Below are 23,092 nucleotides of genomic sequence, written 5' to 3' on the forward strand. Positions count from 1 at the left end.
GGTTACCAAAATGGCGGACGGGCCAATTTATATCAGAAGTGACGTCATTGACGCTTCCAGAACCTTCTAGGCGACAGCCAATAGAACTGGTAGAATCTTCCAGTTGCCGCTTGCGTAAGCAATATGATTGGTTGAAAAATAAAATCCATTGCGCCAAAACTGCAACACTGCAAGTAAATTGTTTTGACTAATCTTTTTATTTCAGTGTTTCGATTCAATCAGTTTTTCATATCGAAAAATGAAAATAGAAATAATTATTATTTAAACAGTTATTTATTTTGAAGATTTATTGAAGAAAGTCGAACAAATGTCAGAATTCTACACTTTTCTAGAATTTTCCCGCGAATTAGGAGTTATTCAAAATTTTAACTTTACTGAACTTATGAAATGATTATTAAACAAACAAACCATCACGCCGTTTCCCCGTAAGGGTAGACAGAGAGGATAGAACGCCACAACTCTCTATCTTTGCATACAGATCTCGCTTCCTCTACGTTCATTCATCTTCTCATGCACACGCGTTGATTATTCCGACTTTTGACATGTCCATCTTTAAGTATTTGTTGGATTTGGTCATGCCATGTCTTTCTCGGTCTCCCTCTATTTCTGCATCCATCAACATTCGCATTGTAAATATTCTTAGCTGTTCTTTCGCTGTCCATTCGTTCTACATGTCCAAACCAGCGCAGAGCTCCTTTCTTAATTTTGTCGATAATGCTTGTCTCAGCCTTGCATAATGTACGGATCTCAACATTTGTACATCTATCGTGCATAGTTTTACCACACATTCGCCTGAGATATCGCATTTCAACAGCATTCAGCCTACTTTCATCCCTGTTTTAATGATTAATTATTATTATGATTTGTACATTGTACCATGTACATTGTTTGCCGGTATTATGTTTTGGTAGAAGGCCCTAATAAAGGAGAAAAAAATTACAATAACATTCGTAATAAGACTTTAATAACATGTAATCACTTTATTATCAAAGCTATTATTAAAAGCATAGTATTAAGAATAGTCCAGAATCCGCATACGCACATCAAACAAAAGGCGACTCAACTACTCATAAATGAGTAGGTTTCCGTTTTGATCCATTAGTTTCTTTGTAGACGTCGCTCAGTACCCAACTTCCGATTTGAATTCAACTTTGCCGTGTTGTGTCGTTTTAAAGTGTAGAAATACTGCTGGGATCTTAAAGAAACAGGATAGGATCACATTTCATGTGTAATTAGCAAATGTATGTGTAAATACCAAATGCATTACTTAAAAATTGAATTATTTTTCCATCTGTCAGATTGTCGAAGAAACAAAATGGAAATTTTGTTAGTGTTGCTAGGGTAGTAAATTTTTTTACCCTACTTTGCTCATCTAATGAGAGAATTTTGATGATCAACTTACATTTATCAAACATATTGACAAGATTTCAAATGAAGCGATAAGTATGTTGGGACTTATTTGTAGGGTTACTAACAAATTCAAAAGTATCACACCAATCAAGTCACTTTATTGCTCCCTGGTTAGGAGTCGTTTAGAATATATTTCTCCAGTCTGGTCGCCCCATTATCGTGTACATTTTGATTCACTCGAGCGCATCCAGAAGAAATTTATAAAATAAATTAATTTTAAACTTCATATTCCAGCTGCTTTATTTAATTACAATCAATTGTTATCTTCAGCAAATCTTTTAACACTTTCTGATAGAAGAATCCTAACTGACCTAATATTACTTTGTAAAGTGATCAATTCATTAATTGACTGCCCTGATTTGCTGGAGTTGGTGTGTTTCCGTGTACCTGGTCGACATACCAACTATCACATTTATTTATTTATTTATTCACACTCTTTATCAAAATACAATTCCATGTTCACTTTGCCCAGCTAACAAGGGTACATACCCCGTTCCAAGCTAGGCAATTACATTTTAATATATTATAATAGTTAACAAATTAATATAGAGCACAGACAAACAAAATATAAACTTATTCGGATACACATTTTGATTCATATACATACAGACATACACATATATACACACATATATATAAATATACACATATATACACATGTACATACACACACACGTACATACACCTATGCGCATACATATACATACATTCATAAAAACATAGACAATTTATTCATGCGAAACTTCATGGTTGTCATCTATAAATATATATTTTTAAAATTATTCCTTATTTTTTATATTTTATTTTTGACATCCAGTAAGGTTCTCCAATCCGTGGCATGCATCAACTTTTCTGACTCCCTACGACCAATGTCATGAAATAGCGAGGTCAACACCTTCCGTAACTTGACAACACACACCGTCTTTCCACGATTCTGGCAAAAGGTTATGGACCTTTTTGCCTACGTTATAGTGTTGTCTCGATGCCAGAACAGTGTTGACCCCTTCACTTAGTATCAGATCCCTATTAGAGTATCTTGTATTATGGTTGTGGTTGACGCTTGGGTAAATGTCTCTCTTTATGTGTGTAACCACTACCGTTCTCAATATATACTGTTGAATAATATTCAGTACTCTGAATTCTTTGAAGAGCAAGTCACTTGGATAACGAAATGTTTTTTTTAAAATGACTCGGATTAAAGATTTCTGTGCAATTGCTACAGGTTCAAGGGCGGGCAACATGCACTCGCCTATCCCTAGGCTCCATAGATATGGCAATCAGTATGAGGACAAGGCTGATATATTTGGTTCTGGACTTGATAGTTATAAAACGAGTCTGGTTTCTTTTTTTCTCTCGCAATATTATTCTTAAACTTTTCTTCATGTTTAAAAATGTTTTTCCTTTTTTTGTCTTTTCATATTTATGTATTTATTTCGTTTAAATTTTCGTTGCTTACGTGTATTTACCTACTTGTTACTATTGTTATAGTTATGCAATTTTACAATTTTTTGTCATGTATTTATATATGTATTTTTTTTCACATGTTACCATAGTGGCGACTCTGGCTGTCGATGTGTTTTTTTATGCGCTTTAAAATTGTGAAAAATGTCGATTAAAATAAAACTTATCAACTACTGATTATTTAATGAATTAGTAAGTTTAGTGCTACAGGAAATCAAAAATGTTTTCTTACACGCCGTAAAAATTAGAGCATTTCATTGTAATGCGAAGTTTAATGTATGAAAAAATGTATAAAAAATATGTTTTGATAAAAATGACCTACTTTAAAACGTTCTGGTCAATGGCTGTTTAGAATAGCCAATCAATTATGTGTTGGGACAGATTTTCAGTTTCCGGGAAGCATGTTCAGCGTGTTTTCATACGTACGGGATTCTTTTTTTAAATGTCAGCTCAACTCACTGACGACAACCCGTGACATCACAGGTGGTGGTAATTAAAAATCATAGCGATGATAATACGTTACATAAAACTAAAAAAAATCCCCATTGAATTGTATTTACAAATGAAACGATATATTGGTTCTGTATTTCACATTTGCAGTGCAATTAAAGCATTTTGCCATCACATATGACGGCATATTTCTGCGTAGCATCACATCTGATCATGTTGAAAACCAATTAAAGAATAAAGGTACATAAGACAACTACCCTCGAATTGAAATGCCATTTTCTTCTAGCTTGTAATAAATACGTCATTGTTTCTATGATGCCGTATAATTACATACATCTGTCATTGTAAAACATTAATAAAATTAAAATATAATGTGTATATTATTTTATTTTATTTTTATTTTCTTTTATTCAGGAAACATACAGTACAGTTACAAAGTTTAATATTTTACACAATTGGACTTAATTCTAATGGACCAGTGAAGTTTCCATATTAAAAAGCAATTAAATCTAATGTTAATTATGAAAGTATATAAAAGAGAAGGAAAAAGAAAACATAAATGAAAGTTGTTTAAAAATTTAAATTTAAGTGAAAAAAAAATATATTTTAAGGTTTGTAGTGAGTATTTACAAATGGAAATAATATTAAAAATGAAGAAAACTTGTAAGAGTAATTAAGAATTAAGAATGGAAATAAAGAATGAAAAACATACTCAGATGTAAAAATAAAATAAAATAGTAATAATTTTTTATTTTTTTAAAAAAAAAGGAAAAACATAAACACATATTTATTTTAAAGGATTCAAAGAAACGATGAGAAGAATCTTTAAGTGAAATATAAGACAGTAAATTTAAATTTAGGTCAATTTAAAAAACATCTTCAAAATTAATGACACATTATAGTAAGAGCAGCAATATATTGGTTTTATTAACATATATAATATAAGTAATTAAAAGTAGTTTAAAAGTATAACAAGTTTAAAAACATGCCAATGGCAGCAGAGAAAAAAGAAAAAATAAAGAAGGAATAACAAGTATGGCAAGTAATCATTTAAAATTTGAAAAAGCAATATAAGGAGAAGATTTTAAACCAAGAGAAATCGATAAAAATTTCATTAAAGCGATTTTAGAAGTAATACAAAATTTCAAAAGAGAAATTTAATTTATAATAATAATATGAATGTATGTAATTTGAGTGATATAAGAGAAAAAGGGACCAACCGGAGTTTTATTCAAAAGTTTTCAATACACTATTTTTAAATAATTGTAATCCTGTATGATATATATCTATATGGTTAAAAAAGCTGTTAAAAGTGGAACACGATCTGTGTAAAAACGAATTCTGGCAATAGTTCGTATTGACACTAGGTATTCTAAAGGTTGGGTGATTTCGTAGGGCACGTGATGGACAGTTAATTTGAATTTTATTTAGGAGCTGGGACGAATCAGCTAGACTGTTAATAATTTTATAGAGGAATGTGAGGTCCATTAATGTTCTCCTTTTTTCGAGGTTAATCAGTTTGTGAAAACGTCCAGATAAGTCATGATTTGGAAATATAAGAGAGCATCGGAAATTCAAATGTTTTAAAAATTTGTTTTGTACTTTCTCCAGCCTGTCAATATAAGTAATGTATTGTGGATTCCAAACGATAGACGCAAATTCAAGATGGGTTCTTACATAACTATAATAAAGATTTTTTATTGTCAGATCATTTTTAAAAGGCTTAGATACTCGTATAATAAAACCTAACATTTTATATGCTTTTTCAATAATTTTATCAATATGTGATTGAAATGTCATTTTTGAGTCCAGAACTACACCTAGATCTCGTATTTCTTGGACACGGTGCAAGACTGTACCCGATAGAGAATACGAATAATCTATCGGATTATGCAGAATAAATGTAAAAATCATAGATAGGAAAATGTTTCAAGGAAATATACATATTGCAAAATGATTGCATTGTAGAGATATTTAGGAACTCGTATGAAAATGTATGAATGTTGAAATGTAAACAAACTATTTTGTTTATCCTTTAAATCATTGTTTTTCAACCTGTGGGTCGCGACCCCCTGAGGGGTCGCAGAGCCTCTGTAGGGGGGTCGTGAGAGGTCGAGAAAACTTCAGTTTTTTTATACAACATATAATTTGTGAGACTTAAGTAAAAAGTCGATAAGAGTTTAAATTATTATATTTAACAAAATTTCCCTATAATCAATCATACAAGTCAGAAAAATGCTAGTTCAAAACATGTTATTACAAAGAAAATAAATATTAAAAATGTGTTTAAATAGAAAATGATTACATCTGTGCTTGCTTATCTTCGTTCATTTTAATGTGAAGGTTGCGCTTGAGTTTGTTCAATTAATTTCTCCCACCGTGGATCCATTTTTGCCACATTAAGTATCAAATCGTTTTCCAAATTTAAGCGATTTCTTAGTTTACATTTTATTCGCGCCATTAATGAAAATGCCAACTTGCACAAGTACGAGGTAGAAAATGTAATCAAACACTTCAAAGCCTCGGTTGTTAATTCCGGGTATTCTGTTTTTCTTTTTAACCAAAACGTATCCAAATTTTCAGACTTGAATTCCAAGTGTAACATCCCATCAGCAAATAGTTCCAGCAGATTCTCTTTGAGCTTAGTTGCTAAATTTGCCTCGTTTATAGCTGCATTTAAAAACGGATTTAAGATCCATCTTTGCCCAGTGTTATCCGATATCTCTTGCAGTGAGAAGTAATGGCACAATTCTTTCTTCAAATTATGTAACACTATTTTCATACCAGATATATATGAGTTGATGTTGATCTCGCTTCCGACTTCTTCAATGAAAGACTGTGTGGACGAAAATGAATCAAAGTTGTTTTGATTTATAGATGATGACCACAATTCAATTTTTTGCCAGCCAAGCCATGGAGTTTGTCTTTTGCTGTAATGACATTTTCATCACGCCCTTGAAGACTTTTATTCAAGTTATTTAAATGTTTAAATAAGTCAGAAAGAAAAGCCAATTTTAAAAGGAATTCCGGGTCAGAAATGAATTCAGAGTAATGTGACTTGGCTTGCTGTAAATATACTAAAAGTTCAGCGCGAAGTTCCATAACTCTGGTCAGTACTTTGCCTTTTGATAACCACCTAACTATGGTAAAGCAAATTACGGTGTAGTGTCCCCATATCTTCACAAATGATTTGAAACAATCGAGTCTGCAACGCTTTTCCTTTAATAGAATTTACAATTTTAATAATAATATTAAGAACTTGACTGTATTCTTGCGGTAAGGATTCGGCTGCAAGAGCTTGGCGATGGAGAAAGCAATGCATCCAACAAGCGTTTGGCATCTGTTCTTTCAGTCTAGCAATAAATCCACTCTTCGCACCAGTCATGGCTTTTGCTCCGTCACTACAAATAGCAATGCATTTTTGTGCCCAATCGATATTCATATCTTGCGTAGCTTCAAGGAACATGCCATGCAAGCATTGACCTGTGGTATTTTTGGGAAGTGCCTTGCAAAATAGTATTTCTTCCATTATTATTTCATTGGATTCAAAACGCACAAAAGCTACAAATTGCGCACAACTCGCAATATCCGTTGATTCATCAAATTGCAAGGATACAAAAGAACTTTTCATTATTTTTTTCTATGACTTGATCACGAACATCAGCCGCCATATTGCTTATCCTGCGTTGAATGGTATTGTCAGAGAGAGGTATACTTTTGAGCTTTTCGACCTCTTGCTTGCCAAACATAATCTCTGCTATATCTAAAGTCGCTGGTAAAATCAAATTTTCGGCAATAGTGTGAGATTTCCCTGCTTTAGCCACACGAAAAACTACTCGATAACTAGCGAGCAACGCTTTCTCATTCAGGTTGGACATTTGTCCTATAGCAGTTTTTTGACATTCAAGAGCTTTTAATTTTCGCTAAAAAAATTCCACGGGTTTATTTTTTTCATTAGGATGTTTTGTGTTTAGGTGGCATACCAACTTCGATGGCTTCATGCTTTTTCTTGACAAAATTTCAAAGCAAATTACGCACTGCGGTTTACTGTCAATCACAGTAAACCCAAATTTTAAATAAATGTTGTCATAAAGACGTTTTTTCTTTATTCCACTACTCCCGCTAGACGTTGATGGTTCTGATGATCTTTTCAGGAATTTATCCATTTTCAATTATAACAACTCAAATAAATGCGTACCGTAAAACAAGTGGTTCGCGCTCTTCAAACAATTAAACAGCAGACATGACCACGCGTGACTTACGCTCACAAATCAGTCTCTAATTACTATAACTCCAAGGCACCTTACAGTCCACATAACACCGATTTTACACTTCTGAATCGTTTCCACTTATCGGGATTGCTTCTGATTCCACTTGCTTCGCTGTCTTGCATCAAACTGCCATGGCCGCGGTCGACCGCCGTATTTATAGGCCAGCGCATTCTAGCGAGAATTATCTCGAAGCGTAAAGAAACGTCTCGAAACTTGTGGATCTTTCGGACTACCAGCGCCATCTGTTGCTAACATCCGGAACCTGCTGGGAATGGCGCTGGGAGTCTAACCCTAACGATATATTTTATTTATTTATATACATCTAATATGTTTGTATTTGTTTGTTAGTTATCAATTGGCCACGTATTCAATTTAAAATTATATGTTTTATGTACTTAATACTTAATTATATGTTTATATCAGATTGCAAATAACGCAAACGCCTAAAATTTTTGTAGGTATTATATATTTTTAACATACATGGAAAAAAGGGTTGGGGGGTCGCAAAATATTTTTTGATACTAGGGGGGTCGTGTCATGAAAAAGGTTGAAAAAAACTGCTTTAAATGATTCAATATCAATTTTATGAATCACTATAAATGTACATAAATATTGTACAAACATACTTAAATAATATTGTGTGTATATGGTATTATGTAGGAAAATGTCTTTGGGCTCATATTTTATTTGTGAAACAATTTCATTTTTATACATGTTTTATTAATATTACACATCAAGATTTCATTTATTAATTTACATTGATAAAAATCACATCAGTTACACATATCGCTAGCCTAAAGCAACAGTGAGATATTTCTGAAGAACATATTCAGAGATAATCGGACTTTAAGGTGTGCAGATGGTCTGACTGAATTAAATTATTTGAAGTAGATTATGAATATGTATCATATTTTCACATAGGTTCACTTGAATATTTTACTATTCGAAAATCATTAATTTATTTCATTTATTAACATATCTGCATGTGTATCTCAAAAAAGGAAATTTTAAGTTTACCTCACTGTTACTTTGGGCTAGCGATATGCATAATTTGAAAAATTCATAGTAAATATTTTGACCTAATAACCAAGGGAGCATTGGGAGCATTTTTAAATAGCTGTAATTATTATCTTTTTTTGCAACACAACGGACCAGGAGGCCCAATTATAGAGGTGAATTGACACACAGAACATTGAGGCTTCAGAAAAATCACATTTAAAAATAAAATAGCATTCTCACCGGGAATCGAACCCGGATCCTTCTGTGTGTGAGTCAAGTGTCTTAGCCTTTACACCATGGAGCTCTTCTATATGGGATAGAAAAAAATAATATATTTGATTGAAATTGAAAATCAATTGGTGGCTAAACGAAAACCAGGGACAGATTCATTGATCCAGAGACCATGATAATACACAACCTGATTGCGATTAATACAATAATACTTATATTTATTATTTCAACTGCGCATATAAATATTTTTTAATTAAGCATACGAAAGTTCACAAAACGGTGTTATATTGGTTAAATAATAGTGCAGATATAATATGTACCAAAACCACTAAAAATTAAAGCAAACAAAAAATCAACATTGAATGCAAAATTTTAAAATGATGTCAATTTATTGATTGAATCGGCATTCCATTCACTTCATTTACATATTATGATAAATTATTATAAAATAAAAACTTTGTTATTAGTGTTACACATATGTGGGTCAAAGTCCATTGATCAATGACACACACGTGCCAAATGATTTTACCTAAAATATAGAGCAATGACTCAAGAAGCAACTCGGCATTTTCTTTTGGATACAAAACATTATATTCTGCAAGACCAACAGTATCGCATCCAAGACGTTAACTCAGTGACGAAATTGGATGAAATATCATGTGCGACATCCTGGAGAACATTAACTTCATTTTTGCCATGGAGAGATGAAGAAAAAACAAACTCAGCCTATAAAAGAGAGTGGTATCAACAGTCAGTTCAACGCAATCATGCAGCAAGTCAGTCAGTCAGTTCCAGTAAGTTTTTACTCTACGTTACTCTTGCGCTCCATAACACAGGGCTGTATCTTATTCGCCACATAATAAATACACACTGAACACCAACATCATTTCTTCTGTTGATCTCCAACGGCGAAAGGAGCTCCAACCCCCAACAACTACCAAAATCCTACACATATAAGTTTATTCTACGAGGGTTGCTACTTAAATAATGAGATATGGCAACACCAGTGTGAATATGTCAAATCTGACATAGTCATCATAAAGTTTGCCATTTTTAATGATAAACGTACTCCGAACGTTTTGTTATACGAGTGATATTTGTGTTGTTTACAGATACTTGAAAAATTGATTTTGTTAAAAAAATGGAACTAAATCTTGAACATTTTCGTGCGATGATTTTCTATGACTTTCGACGTGGATTAAACCAACAACAGTGTGCTGAGGAACCCGCTGCGACTTTTGGTGATGAAGCACCATCTCAAGCCACCGTATTTCGCTGGTTTTCTGAATTCAATCGTGGTCGCACTTCGTTACAAGACGAATTTCGTGAAGGTCGTCCAAAATCGGCTGATGTGCCAGAAAAAATCGACGCTTTGGGTGAACTGATATTGCAAGATCGTCATGAGATTGAGGCATGCTTGGGCATTAGTTCCACTCGCATAAATTCAATATTGCATGAACGTTTGGTCGTCAAAAAGATTTATTCGCGTTGGATACGGTATAATTTGACAATGGCTCAAAAAAAGGCTCGTGTGGATTGGTGCAAACAATTGTTACAAAAATTCAATCGCGGTGCTTAAAAAGACGTCTATAAGATTGTGACAGGCAATGAATCATGGATCTATGCATATGAACCCGAAACTAAACAACAATCGACTGTAAGAGTTTTTCAAGACGAGCCAAATCCAACCAAAGCACTTCAAAGCAAATGGTCGCCTGTTTTTTCAGAATAACTGGACATGTAGCCACCGTTCCATTAGAGCAACGTAGAACAGTCAATTCTGAATGGTACACCACCATTTGATTGCCAGAAGTGTTCGGAAAAATAAGGGAAACCAATTGCAGAAGATGAATCATTCTCCACCACGACAATGCAAGCTGTCACACATCAGCTCAAACAAGTGAATTTATGAGCATTCAGAACATCGAATTGATGGGTCATCCGCCGTACAGTCCTGATTTGGCACCCAATGATTTTTTCTTATTCCCGCATATTAAAAATAAATTGCAAGGTTGACGTTTTTCGACGCCTGAAGAAGCGGTTGATACGTTCAAATCACATGTTTTGGAGGTACCTCAATCGGACTGGAAAAAATGCTTTGAAAATTGGTTCAAACACATTCAAAAGTGTTCAAACACATGCAACCTTCAAGGAGAATATTTTGAAAAACAATAAAGCTATTTTCGATTATAAATATTTGTTTTTACTTGTCTATCTCAAAACTTAAGTAGCAACCTCGTATTAGATAAGTGAACCAACCCACCAATCCAACTTAAGTTTCTACCAAATATTTTTTTGTTTGATTTTATTTAATGTAATATCACCCATCGATTGGAGGAGTGCTCTCCCGAAACTATACTTGTGTTATTTTAATAGAATAAACTTACATGTGTCAAACTAATAAGAAAGTTTTTATTTTATAATAATTTATAAATATCACATATACAAAGTAATGTATTGTTAAAAATATTATAATTTTATTATTGATACATATTCTAGGAAAAGATTTTTTAACATATTGTTATGACAATCAATAATCTTGAACCTTGCAGTTAGAAAATATGTAAACAGGACACATATAAAATAAGGAAACTAACAAATTCCACAAAATAAACTTGCTGCTCTAGAGGTATCTTATAACTATCTAATAAACCTATTACTATTTTAAGAGGTGTTTTTAACCTTTTAACTTTGATATACCTAGCTCAACATAAAAGAATAAACTTTTTTCAACCAAAATCATTTTTACAGTATGTTTTTTGGTATTTTCCACCATGCCTAATTAATAATAAAACTAAACTAATTAATTCTAAAACTTTAAAAAAAATCTTTAATTATAAAAAAAATATGCATCATGCAGTTATTTTTTTTATAAATAGCACGCATTTATTTTGCACCAAACATTTGGATTTTAGAGATCTTAATAAAGAGCAGAAAATCCAATACAAGTCGTAAGCAATCATTTATAAAATCTACATTCCTTCCTCATCAAAATAAGTATTAACACATATTACAGTTAGATTCAGAACATTTTATACATAAATTTAAGTAGACAGTTAAAATTGTCCAGTTAAAAATTCTTCATCTAGTGAATTTAACTGTTCATGTAAACATTTCTTACTACATATTAACATAAAAAAAAAAAAAAAAGGCATATAGTATATATATATATATATATATATATATATGGTGTATAGTTAAAAAAATCACAACCTTATCTTCACATTCAATATGTAAAGAGTAAAGAAACAATTCTCAGTAGTAATATGTACTAAAATAATGAGAGATAAAATTATTGTACCAAAAAAATACTTGGGGAAATTCACATGAACATTCAAAAATATATTATTAAAACATATAAAACAATAATAGGGAAATGTCACTATTTTAACATTTTAAATTAACAAGGGTGTATGAATTACAGATGAGTAAAAAAAAAATATGCTTATTAGTAGCATAAAAAATATTTTTAAATTTATAATTTGAAATTCCTGCAAAAATGGCTCATTGCATTGGACACACCCCTAATATGTCACAATTCAGTTAAATTTTGAACTTTATTTGTGGCTATTTCAATTTAAATAGAACATCGTTACAAATCTTGACATCACAATTGTCAAGGCCAAACATGTCGCATTTTGGTGGAGACATATTTTAACAATTTTATTTTAAAATTAATGTATGAAAACATTACTCCACAATATCCATATTGATTTAGAAAATTCAATTAATTTTTCTAAATCTATTCTTCATATTTTTATCGGTATTCGTAATATGTGATAATTCCCTATTACAGCAGTAGATAGTTATTTTTTAAGATTAACTGTCACGTCAAAAGAATGTGATATTTGCTGTTTGCAATTAACAAAGTTTGTAAATGATAGTAAATTGCAAAAACGTAGTAAAATATAGCAAAGAAAATACATAGATATGTATGTACAGTACTATATACAGGATTACTTGTAAGTAGACCCGATCCATTCAGGACGAGATAGTACGGTTCAGTAGAAGCCAATTTGACTATGATGTACCCTGGTCTAAAGCTAGGCCTCTTCGAGATATTTGAATTTTAAATATTTTTAATGAAAGTTATTTTTTACAAAAAAACACTGAAAATTTTACAAAAAGAGTGACTTCGACTTCAAGGTGACACTTTCATTAAAAATATTAAAAAATCAAATATCTCAAAGAGGCTTAGCTTTAGACCAGGGTACCTCATGGTCAAATTGGTTTCTACTGAACCTTACTATCACGCCCTGAAAGGATCGGGTCTACTTACAAGTAACCCCGTATAAAAAGTTAAAAATAACATTACTCCCTTCGAGTAAAATGGTCAAGTTATAAATACAATAATTAGCATATCATTATGTCTTTTTTAAATACAGTACATGTCATCACCCATTGATAAAACATTTTAAGATTTTCTGAAGTAAGATTGGTAAACCATTCCAAGTGATGACGTAGCGAACCAAGCAAAACAACTCCACCATGTGGCGAATCCCAATACACCTCTAAACACGTCTGTAGTAAATACCTGGGAAGAAACAAATAAGGTTTATATACACACGAGACTAAATAAATAAAACATTTAAACACTTTAAACGTATTGAATGACTCTCAGTGAGGTGATGTCATTCTGCGTACCCAGTTGGTATGTTTAAAATATCAAACGTTAAAGTTGGTGGATTTGAAGGTTGACCGGGTAAAAATTACTTAAATGTACATACAATAGGTACAGAATCTATCAAAATTTAATATTTTTTAAACATAAAATTTTCATAATTCAAACAATGATAACATAAATTCCCTAATAATACATAAATTGTTAACATAAATTCCCTAATAATACTAGATATGCCATTTGTGCTTTTTTTAGTTGATTGACTATATACCAATAGGTATACTGATATTTTGAAATTTGTTATAATGAAATCTAGTAGTAACATCACCGGTCCATGCGAAAATTGCTAATCTGCCATTTTACCAACAATAAGATATTTTATAAACAACCAATGAAAACATGGAAACATTGTGGTAAGTTTGGGTCTAAAAAGGTTACTAAGATATGACATACATATCGAGGCCGGAAAGGAAAAAGTTGCCAAGCGACATGTAACAGCTTTGCAGAAGAGCTAGTTAAAGTTTTTTTTAATTAATAAAAAAACCCCATACATACATATCATTTTGGCATGATTTCTACATAATTTAAATAAAAATTAAAAATACGAGATTCTTTATTAAATAAAAAAAAAACCTTGAATTGGCTCTTCTATAAAGTTGCTACATGTCGTTCGGTAACTTTTTCCTTTCCAGCGTCGATATATTATTTTTATCAAGTTAATCTGCTATTAAAGTTAATAAAACTTAGAAAATGTGAATTTACAAAATATACTCGGTTTTTCAGGGCCAGACCGCGATACTTCAGAGGAACATTCCTCATGGTAAGCTTTAAAACAATATGTTTATATATATTTTTTTTGTAAAATTACTTTTTGGAAAAATTTTATTTGCATTTTTTTTAAAGCTTGCCATGAGGAATGTTCCTCTGAAGTTTCGCAGTCTGGCCCTGAAAAACCGTGTATAAGGTATTTCATAATTTAATAGAATCATGTAAACATACATTTTTTGCTAGTGGAAATGTGTTCACTTAAATGTTTTATATAAAAACTTCATATAATGCACACATAAGACAAGGATTATTAAAGATTTGAATGGATGTACTTATTTTTAGAACGCTGTCGTTTATCGATATTTATTTATTATACATACGACCAAGTTAATTACAACAGTGGCACGAAGAATCATATATACAAGAAAATGAACAAAAAGAACATGTAGCAAAGACAAATAAGGGCAATAAAATATTATTGACCTTTTTGCAAAAAGAAGAGTTTTTTGCTCCCCTGTGAAAACCTTTCTGGTATGGACCTCACAGCTTTATAACAGCTGTCATAAAACACATAAGTAAAACAAATATTACAATGAAATAATATATCCAACTCCCTTATTTATATTATGAAATTTTCATTTTATTTTATTTAAATAAACATACATTAAATCTGATTTATGATTTTGATGAAGTTTGGTTTATAAGAATATTAGAGATGTAAAGTAGACTCACCGATTTCAAATTTTCCATAGCCAGATGGAAGTTCTCCGCTGATTGACCGATGGAAGGATCTTCAACATCTGGAATAGGCGGACTCGGGGGCATCGGTGGTGGCTCCAGCCCGCATTCCTCGGGACTGGAATCCGCAAACAGCCCTGACCAGGAGTAGCCACCCAGGGTTTTGTACATCAGAGTGAAGTACAGGCATAAGATAATCGGTGCCACATATTGCAAGGTCACTACACATAGGTAGTAAAATACAGCAGCGATCTGAAAAATAGACATGAAATGATATTTGAAAAAAAAAAACAGGATAATACATTGTTAAATGTTTACGACTTTCATTGTTGAAATGCAAAAATAACTTCAAAATTTTTAAATCTGGGAAATTTTCATAAATACAAGCAAAGATATTGAGCTTATTTTATCTAAAGATCATTAGTGTACTTGTACAATATGAAAATATTGTTCATAAAAAAATAAATAAAAATAATTTTTGATGATTTGAATATGCTAAATGATGAGTTTTCATTTAAAACTATGTAGTAAGAAAAATGTTTCAGTGCTAATTTTAGAAATTTCGTAGTGTAAAGTAGGTAAAATATTATCTTATATTTTCCTAAAATAAAATAAAAATACATCAGTAATTACTTATGTTAAGTTAAAGTTAAATACGGGTTAACTTTTTGTCGAAATGGGTTGCATGAAAAAAAGTAATCAAAATCAACCCATTTTCATGAAAAAATAAGTCAATTTAATTTTAACTTTATATTTTTTGACAAAATTAGCCCAGAATCAATCATATAAAAGTGATATTCAAATTTTCATTAGGAATAAGAGATAGTCGTAAAAATATATGAATAAACCCACTCGCTTTTGTAAATCTACATTGGTGATTCGGCCAGCTTCCTTTTTCTGTTCCTCGAGGCGAATATATGCCATATTGAGATAAGCTTGAAGATAAACTGGCATCAACACAAGGCGCAGTAATACAGCAACAACCACAATTAGGAGGCGAAGGGTATCAAAGGCGTGATCAGTTAATCTAAAAATATCAAAATTAATTATAATTTATTTTCAAATAAAAAAAATGCTATCTCACCACAAATTTTAACTGAATAACACAAACAAAACATATTGTTTAAGCAATTTGTTTTCTGCCTTGTAACAAAATTTGGTTTTTAATCAAATCATTAGAAGAAACTCACATATTACATGCTTACAATTGCAATTATAATTTTTACAAACTGGCCAATTTAATGTGGCTATTTTTCATTGGCGTAAGATTTCCAAATTCAAATATGTTTGGCTTTGAAGCTGTGTTCTTTCTTTTTCAAAATCAGATAGTCATTTGTTTTCTTGTGGTTTGTGGTTTCAACGTAAGGGATAAAACAGTATTATGTCATTTACATAAAGTCTGCAAAATAAAGAAGCTCAAGAAATGGGTACCCTATGAGCTGGATGAACACCAGCAGAAAGCTTGCATCGATGCTAGCATCGCTTTGCCGAGTTGACACAATAATGAGGGAATTATGAGTTGTTATTTTCTTGCGACGAGAAATGGACATTGTACGACAACTTTAAGCGTTCATCGTAGTGGTTAGATAAAGGGACTCCAGCCAAATAATGCCCAAAAAGAATGATCACAGAAAAGATGCATATAGATTATGGTAACAGTATGGTGGTCCTGTTATCCACTACAACTATACAAGATCTGGCTCAACTATAACTGCAGACAAATGCACTGTGAAGAATTGCAGACAGTATGGAGAAGCTTGTAGTAAAACAACCGAAGCTGGTCAATCGCTCATCACAACTGCTGCTTCGCGACAATGCCTAGCCGCACACTTCATGGCAGATGGTATCTTAGCTGCAATAGCTGAAGCTGGAGACATTCTGTCACACACACCGAACCTTGCTTCAACTGATGACTTTAAAAAAAAAAAGATAACTTTTGAGAAGAGAAAAAAATTTCTTCCGAAGATTTGGTGAATGCCTCCATAGCAATTGTCAACTTCCGCCCACAGGACTTTCACTGCAAAGGCATCAATCAGCTACCATTAAAATGGCAGAACTGTATATCTATATGAATCTAACAATAACATTTTGATTAATTCAATATATAATTTTCATACAAAAAAATACTGATTTTTTTAATACAAAATGGTAATTTCATGGGAGAGGCCTAATACTATGAAATATCTATTTATGTTCGCCACTTTTTAAAAATAAAAATCTCAACTATTATTTTACCTTTCAACATAGGTAAGTATACTTTTTCTCCTTTGTTGTTTTTTAATAATGCTATTGTTTTGTATGGGTTGAGGTCTTGGACTGTCGTGGATTCATAGATCAGAGGTCTGAGGTTCAAACCCCACTGTACCATAGCTTGCTTCCCATTTTCTAACATGGTTATTTACAATTAACAGAAAATGGCCCCGAAATCGAAATACTTTGGTAAGTTGTAAGAACGCAAATATTTTTTCATTTAAATATTTAAAATAGTAAGAGAAAATATTTAAAATAGAGGTACTTTAAATTATATTACAATTTTTTTAAATTAAGCATTATCCTTGAATTCTGCTGCGAATAAAATTTATTCATAAAATAATGCTACAAAATATCTATTGAACTAATAATAAATAAAAATAATTACATTTACAGATCTGGAAAAAAATATGATTTTCACTATATACTTTTAAAGCAGGTGTTCTGTTGAAATATGTATAAAATTTCAATTAAAAAATAAAATTTTAGTTTATCATCATCATTCCCTTTCGGCACCTAATGGCGCATAGGGCACTGCATTGGTACACCATTCACGGCATATCTTGGTCATTTTTGTTACATGAAGGTAATAGCATAAATTATGAAAATACTAACAATGGTGCTTGCATCCCCGAAAAAACTCTCGTAGTAAAATAATCTCTAGTAACAGGTTTAATCCACAGAATAACCAGAATAAATGGCAAAGCAAAGCTGACATTCAAGAGTAATTGAAGAATTTTGTTGTTTTTGCAATACCTGGAAGAAAAAAAAAGAAAGTTATTTGTAAATATTTGTTTTTTATTTTATTTTATTATAATTTATGATCAAATAAATTTATTTAATTAAAAATTTTTTCGTGAATATTTACGTCAAAGAATCCCAGTGCATCCTGGCCATTCTAAGTCCAGGGAAAGTAAACAGAGCTCCTATACATCCGCACCATACGGCCAGTGAAAGTTTTAGTATTAATTTGGATGCTGGGCCACTATAAGAAATTTAATAAAAAACAATCATGTTCATAATACTAGAAAAGAGAAGAAAAAATTAGACTAACAAAAAGACAATTGCAATAAACATATCTTAAACAACAAGTAATATATGCGAAGTGAAAACTATTTTAAAGCATGTTTGATGGTGATAATAATTTATTTAATTTGCATTAAAAATCATGAAAAATTGTGTTAAGAATAACAACATTATGCTCAACGGTAGATTAAATAAATAACTTTAATAAGTGTCAGACAAACTTTTTCACATCTTTTGAAGAATTGATGTGTATAGAAACATCTCTGTAGTTTTCTCGCCTCAAAAAATCTGACCACAGAGTTAACTGAGAATTTGGCTGAAGATTAATAATTAATCTTAAATTCTGAATAGGTACACCCTTTATATACATACTATAAAATCAATGCAAAAATCTTTACTCGAATACGGTTAAATTTTAGTATGAAAAATAAATATACTAACGATGAAGTTAATCCTTGGTGATTGAGAAAAACTGAAGCACTTTCATTGAAGCTGGTATAAGCTTTTTCCAAGCCGACTTCGAGAGTCCTCTCATCTACAATGAGAACCATCATAGCTATCAAGAGATACACACATCCTGTTACAATGCATGTAGAGCGTTCACCAATTGATTCCTCTCCCTTGAAGTACTGAAGTGTCAAATGGAATAACAATTTTCTGTCAGAAAACATAAAATGTAAGGAAAAGTTTGAGATGAAATATCCAAATATGTATTTGTATCATTAATTTGAACTCAAAGCTTCATCTAACTTATTTTTAACTTATTTAACTATTTTTTTTAATGAACACAACAGTTCCACAATTACTATGTACCTAAAATCAGAATAATAAGTTTTTATAGTAAAAACTATTCTTGTGGTAGAAATGATAATACAAGTTACATTGATCAAGAAATGTCTGTGATATTTAATCAAAATATACATTTCACATACATACACGAACGAATCTTGAACTGGTAGCCAAAACGTAAGATTAAGTAATTGATAATTAGGATAATATCGTGAGGTAATTACTACAACTAGGTAACTTCAAATCAGCTTTTGTGAGTTACCCACTAAAAACACATTTTTTTTATCCTCCCCGTGGATTCTACAAATATGTGTTTTTAGCGGGTTACCCAAAAATATTGATTTTGAAGTAACCTAGGTATAGTAACTACCATGATTGAATGAGTCAATATTATAGACTTTTTAAAAAGTAATATTTTAGCTCTAGCACAAGTAATTGAGGCGCTGAGAGACAGAAGAACTCAAGCGATATTTAAACAGTTTTTGGCAAAATTGCTTCCATGCATTTTTTACTTTTACTTTAAAGTCAAACCGCAATAGAGCGACACTGCAGGGCGTGTCGCAGTAACGTGAAATATTATTTTCACTCTTAATCAAATCGCACTACAACTGTAGTACACTGCGCAGCACTTCTTAAAAAATTGAAAGGAAATAAACTATGTAAACTGAGAGATCATACAAATTTGGCGGTTATGTTTTTCTGGTAGAATTTTTTTGTGAAACATTTATTTAGCCATACAGAATCTTTTTGTTTGTTGAGCTTAAAGCTTAAATATTGGCGCTCGAGTAAATGTGTCTTAAAACATATGATTTTTTTATGTCTAACTACATACTCGGATTAAATTGATATCAAAGGTCGCTTAAGCTCCCATGACTTCTCATATTACAATAATATTGCTAAGATGTTTTCTACTTTCCCACAAAAAATAAACATAAACTAAAAATGGTGAGAGGTATAAGGAGCCAAAAGACACTGTTTTATTTTTATAGAAAGGATACAATGAAAATCCAAGTACTAAACAGCACCACATCATGCTTAAATTTATTTCTTCCTTCAGTGGGAAGTACGTAGAATACACCTGAAAAAATGCAACAAAATGGTATTTTTGGTTAGTTTTTTTCTTCCAATATTTTGTGATATAATTTATTTAAGAGTGCAATTTTAAGTTAGTATAAGTAAATGAGGATGAGGCAGTTACCTCAAAAACTAACTCTAATGCACAAAGTGATATGCACCATAATAGATTGCCCAAAATGACTGTCCCTGATAAACTTTCGTGTACCCACAAGGACTACCAGACTCCAACACATGTTCCAGTGCGAGTACAATAGGACACCTTTTAAAAAATTTACAATAGGACTTCACCCGCCATTCACCCCTGGCGCGCATCCACAGAACTGCTAATAATTATGCTGAGCTGTTGGACTTGCTCCACACCACTCCTGCTGCAATCAAATCAGCTATCCAATCCATCGAATGGCCATCCCCTCGATTCTCCTTTTTTTAGTGTTTCTCTACTCACCTTACTTTACTTTATTGCCTTTTTCTTTTTTTTCATTTAATTACATGTTTAGTGTAATAGTTATGATTTTATTGTATATTTTCTATAATTTTATTTTATTTTTATTTGTATATTTAACTGTATATCGTAAGAGCCCTCTGGGTGTTTATTAAATAAATAAATAAAAAACCGACTGATCGACAACTTTACCATAAATTAAAGTAGTTTATACATTTTTTTTTAAAAAGGTAAAATGTCATACCACCAAGTAAAAAATATTTTTTATATTAAAAATAGTTTTCAAAAAAGTCTACATTTTCATGACTTATACAAACCAAAAATAAATAATTTTAATAGTTCCCCTGCTGCAAAATTAATTGTGTTCAACCGGTAACAGCAAAGTAGGCAACTACTGAAGTTTAATTTCAATTGATGAAGATACCGGAATTTACATGGGCCGTATTGCTTTGCTTTGATTCTCGGTGACTAAATACCACAGTAAATAAATATGATTTTTCTCTTAAGCCCAAAGGTTATGTATTATTTATCACAATAATTGGGCCTCTTGGCCTGTTGTAGTAATAAAAAATTACATATATTGTCGATGATACTGCAATACCAATTGATCTATCTGCAACGATCAATTGATTTTTTTGGTAGGGGATCCCAAAAAGTGTTCAGTTAATATATATTAGTTACGATTTTAATTAACCAAAAATACCGTTAGAGTATCAGAAAAACTATCATTATTGAGAGTAAGATAGCAATAATTAAAAACTAACGGCTCTGTAGTGAATTTATTTCAGTAAAACCTTTTTTTTTTTTTAAACTGGTTACACGGTATTGCAATATCACTGACGATAAGTTTTGTAAAAAGAGACGAGACAAATTCAATGATCGTATTCAGATAATGATTAATTGAAAAACCAGAATGAAGAGTAATTCAGAAATCTTTATCTATATAGGAATATTACTTAAATAAATAGGTGTTCCTCGTATAATTTCTTCCTACTTACTTCTGTCAGGGTGTAGACGATGGCAGAATAAATTGAAAAGTCTACGAGCCACTGATACTCAGCATAGTATCTTAAATGAATGACATCAAGAGCAGATACTTTGGCCGTTTCGAGTTGGATGTCCAAATTACGGGGCACGTGAAAAGTGTCCACTTTTCCATTCTGATCGTAATCTTTGTAATTTTTCTTAGACTGCTTTTTGTCTTTTGGAACACCGGCGAGACTTTTTAACTCATCATCTGTAGGATATAAATATCTGACGAGACCAGTCGAGCACAACAACCATCTTGCAAAGGAATAATGTGAACCTATCTTTTGGATCACAGACACCATAACAAGAGTTATAACAAGTTGAGCTCCTAAAAGGGCCTGAAAATAAATACCACGAAATTAAAATAATTAAATATATCCAGATATCTGGACAGCTATAAATAGGCACTTAACCTAAATAAACTAATTGAAGAGAATACGTAAAAATTACTGTAAAATGTGAACTTACCATGATAAATAAAAACAAAACTATGATGTAGTTAGAGAAGCCGCATAGTTCAAAATACTTTCATGAACGCCTTATTGAATTCACAATTTCATAAAAGTAGTATTTCGAAAAGCAAGAATAAATAGAAAATAGACATTTGGGCCAAGGGTGGATAGATTAAAAAAAACATTTCGCATATATGCAAAATATAAATAATGTGGCTACGTACAATAAGTGTGACGTATAAAAGCAACAGTTATGGAGAACAGTTTCGAGAAGGAAATATTGACGTCTAGGCATTTACAGAGCTTATGACTTGTCATTCACTGATTTCACTGCCACTAACACACGGTAACATTCACCATTTCTCTTGTATTTAGTAAAATTAAACGGTTGAAATCTTTATTGTTGTGAAAATATTAATCTGATTTAATTATTCCACATGCAAGGCAACGTCTGAAAACAACTTTTATGGTTTTGTTCTTCATCTTAGACCAGTTGGCTTAGTAACAATATATTTCGAGTTTATCTAAAAATAGAATTTGATAACCAAAATAATTTTTAAAGTATGTTAAATTTTTAATAAATTCAAAATATTTTATAAAACCTTTATAAAAAAAATCATATTGAAACTGAATATAATATTAATAACTGTAGGTGTGTAATATGTGTAAAGTGTCTTTTTAAAGCACATGGAGCGTTCATCTAATACCTACTGTTAACTTATCCTCAGCAAATGAAGTAAATATATAAATATGTATTTTTGCTTCTTAAACTTATATTAAACACGTTCAAATGTTTACAGACAAGTTATTAATGGATTTAGTCTTTTAAAAAATATGAATTTTGAAAAAATTATATTTCAATGGAAACGGAAAATCTTTTTCAAAAGGGAGTATGAAAGTTTAAAGTTTAACAATCAAGGCAAAACACGTCGCGTTTTTTTTGCAACATATTTTGATCAAATTTATTTCTTTACATTTATGTATAAAAAATATTTCTCCACTGTATCCATATTTTTTATTTTTTTTATTTTTATATTTTAATAGTATAATTATACATTTTTACAATTGAAAAAAAATT

At 31.3% G+C, this 23,092-nt stretch overlaps 1 protein-coding gene and 1 long non-coding RNA gene across 2 annotated transcripts; one reads left to right on the forward strand and one right to left on the reverse strand.

Annotated features, from left to right (window-relative positions):
* Nucleotides 1–13,102: 13,102 nt before the first annotated feature.
* Nucleotides 13,103–22,183, reverse strand: emei (transmembrane protein 161-like emei). The gene is made up of 9 exons (XM_088243394.1): nucleotides 22,031–22,183; nucleotides 21,532–21,900; nucleotides 20,013–20,092; nucleotides 18,667–18,882; nucleotides 18,068–18,184; nucleotides 17,815–17,955; nucleotides 15,802–15,976; nucleotides 14,944–15,201; nucleotides 13,103–13,356 (listed from the first exon to the last, which is right to left on the reverse strand). The coding sequence occupies exons 1-9, from the start codon at nucleotides 22,031–22,033 to the stop codon at nucleotides 13,237–13,239; spliced, it is 1,479 nt and encodes a 492-aa protein (XP_088099520.1). The 5' UTR covers nucleotides 22,034–22,183; the 3' UTR covers nucleotides 13,103–13,236.
* LOC148283717 (uncharacterized) lies at nucleotides 13,442–15,421 on the forward strand. Its single transcript, XR_015825523.1, has 4 exons — nucleotides 13,442–13,554; nucleotides 13,699–13,856; nucleotides 14,554–14,742; nucleotides 14,964–15,421. It is a non-coding gene; the product is annotated as an uncharacterized LOC148283717 (long non-coding RNA).
* Nucleotides 22,184–23,092: the final 909 nt, after the last annotated feature.

The sequence above is a fragment of the Micrasema longulum genome, unplaced genomic scaffold (genome assembly GCF_059751315.1).
Source record: "Micrasema longulum isolate JH-2025_06_02 unplaced genomic scaffold, ASM5975131v1 h1tg000210l, whole genome shotgun sequence".
In the NCBI taxonomy this organism is placed as follows: Eukaryota; Metazoa; Arthropoda; class Insecta; order Trichoptera; family Brachycentridae; genus Micrasema; species Micrasema longulum.

Excerpts from the sequence above, each read along its gene's own strand:
- emei (XM_088243394.1), bottom strand. Across the intron at positions 20,093-21,531 it reads TCGTCTACACCCTGACAGAA|GTGTATTCTACGTACTTCCC; the intron begins GTAAGTAGGAAG and ends GCATTTTTTCAG. Across the intron at positions 18,883-20,012 it reads TTAGTACTTGGATTTTCATT|AAAATTGTTATTCCATTTGA; the intron begins GTATCCTTTCTA and ends GTTTTCTGACAG.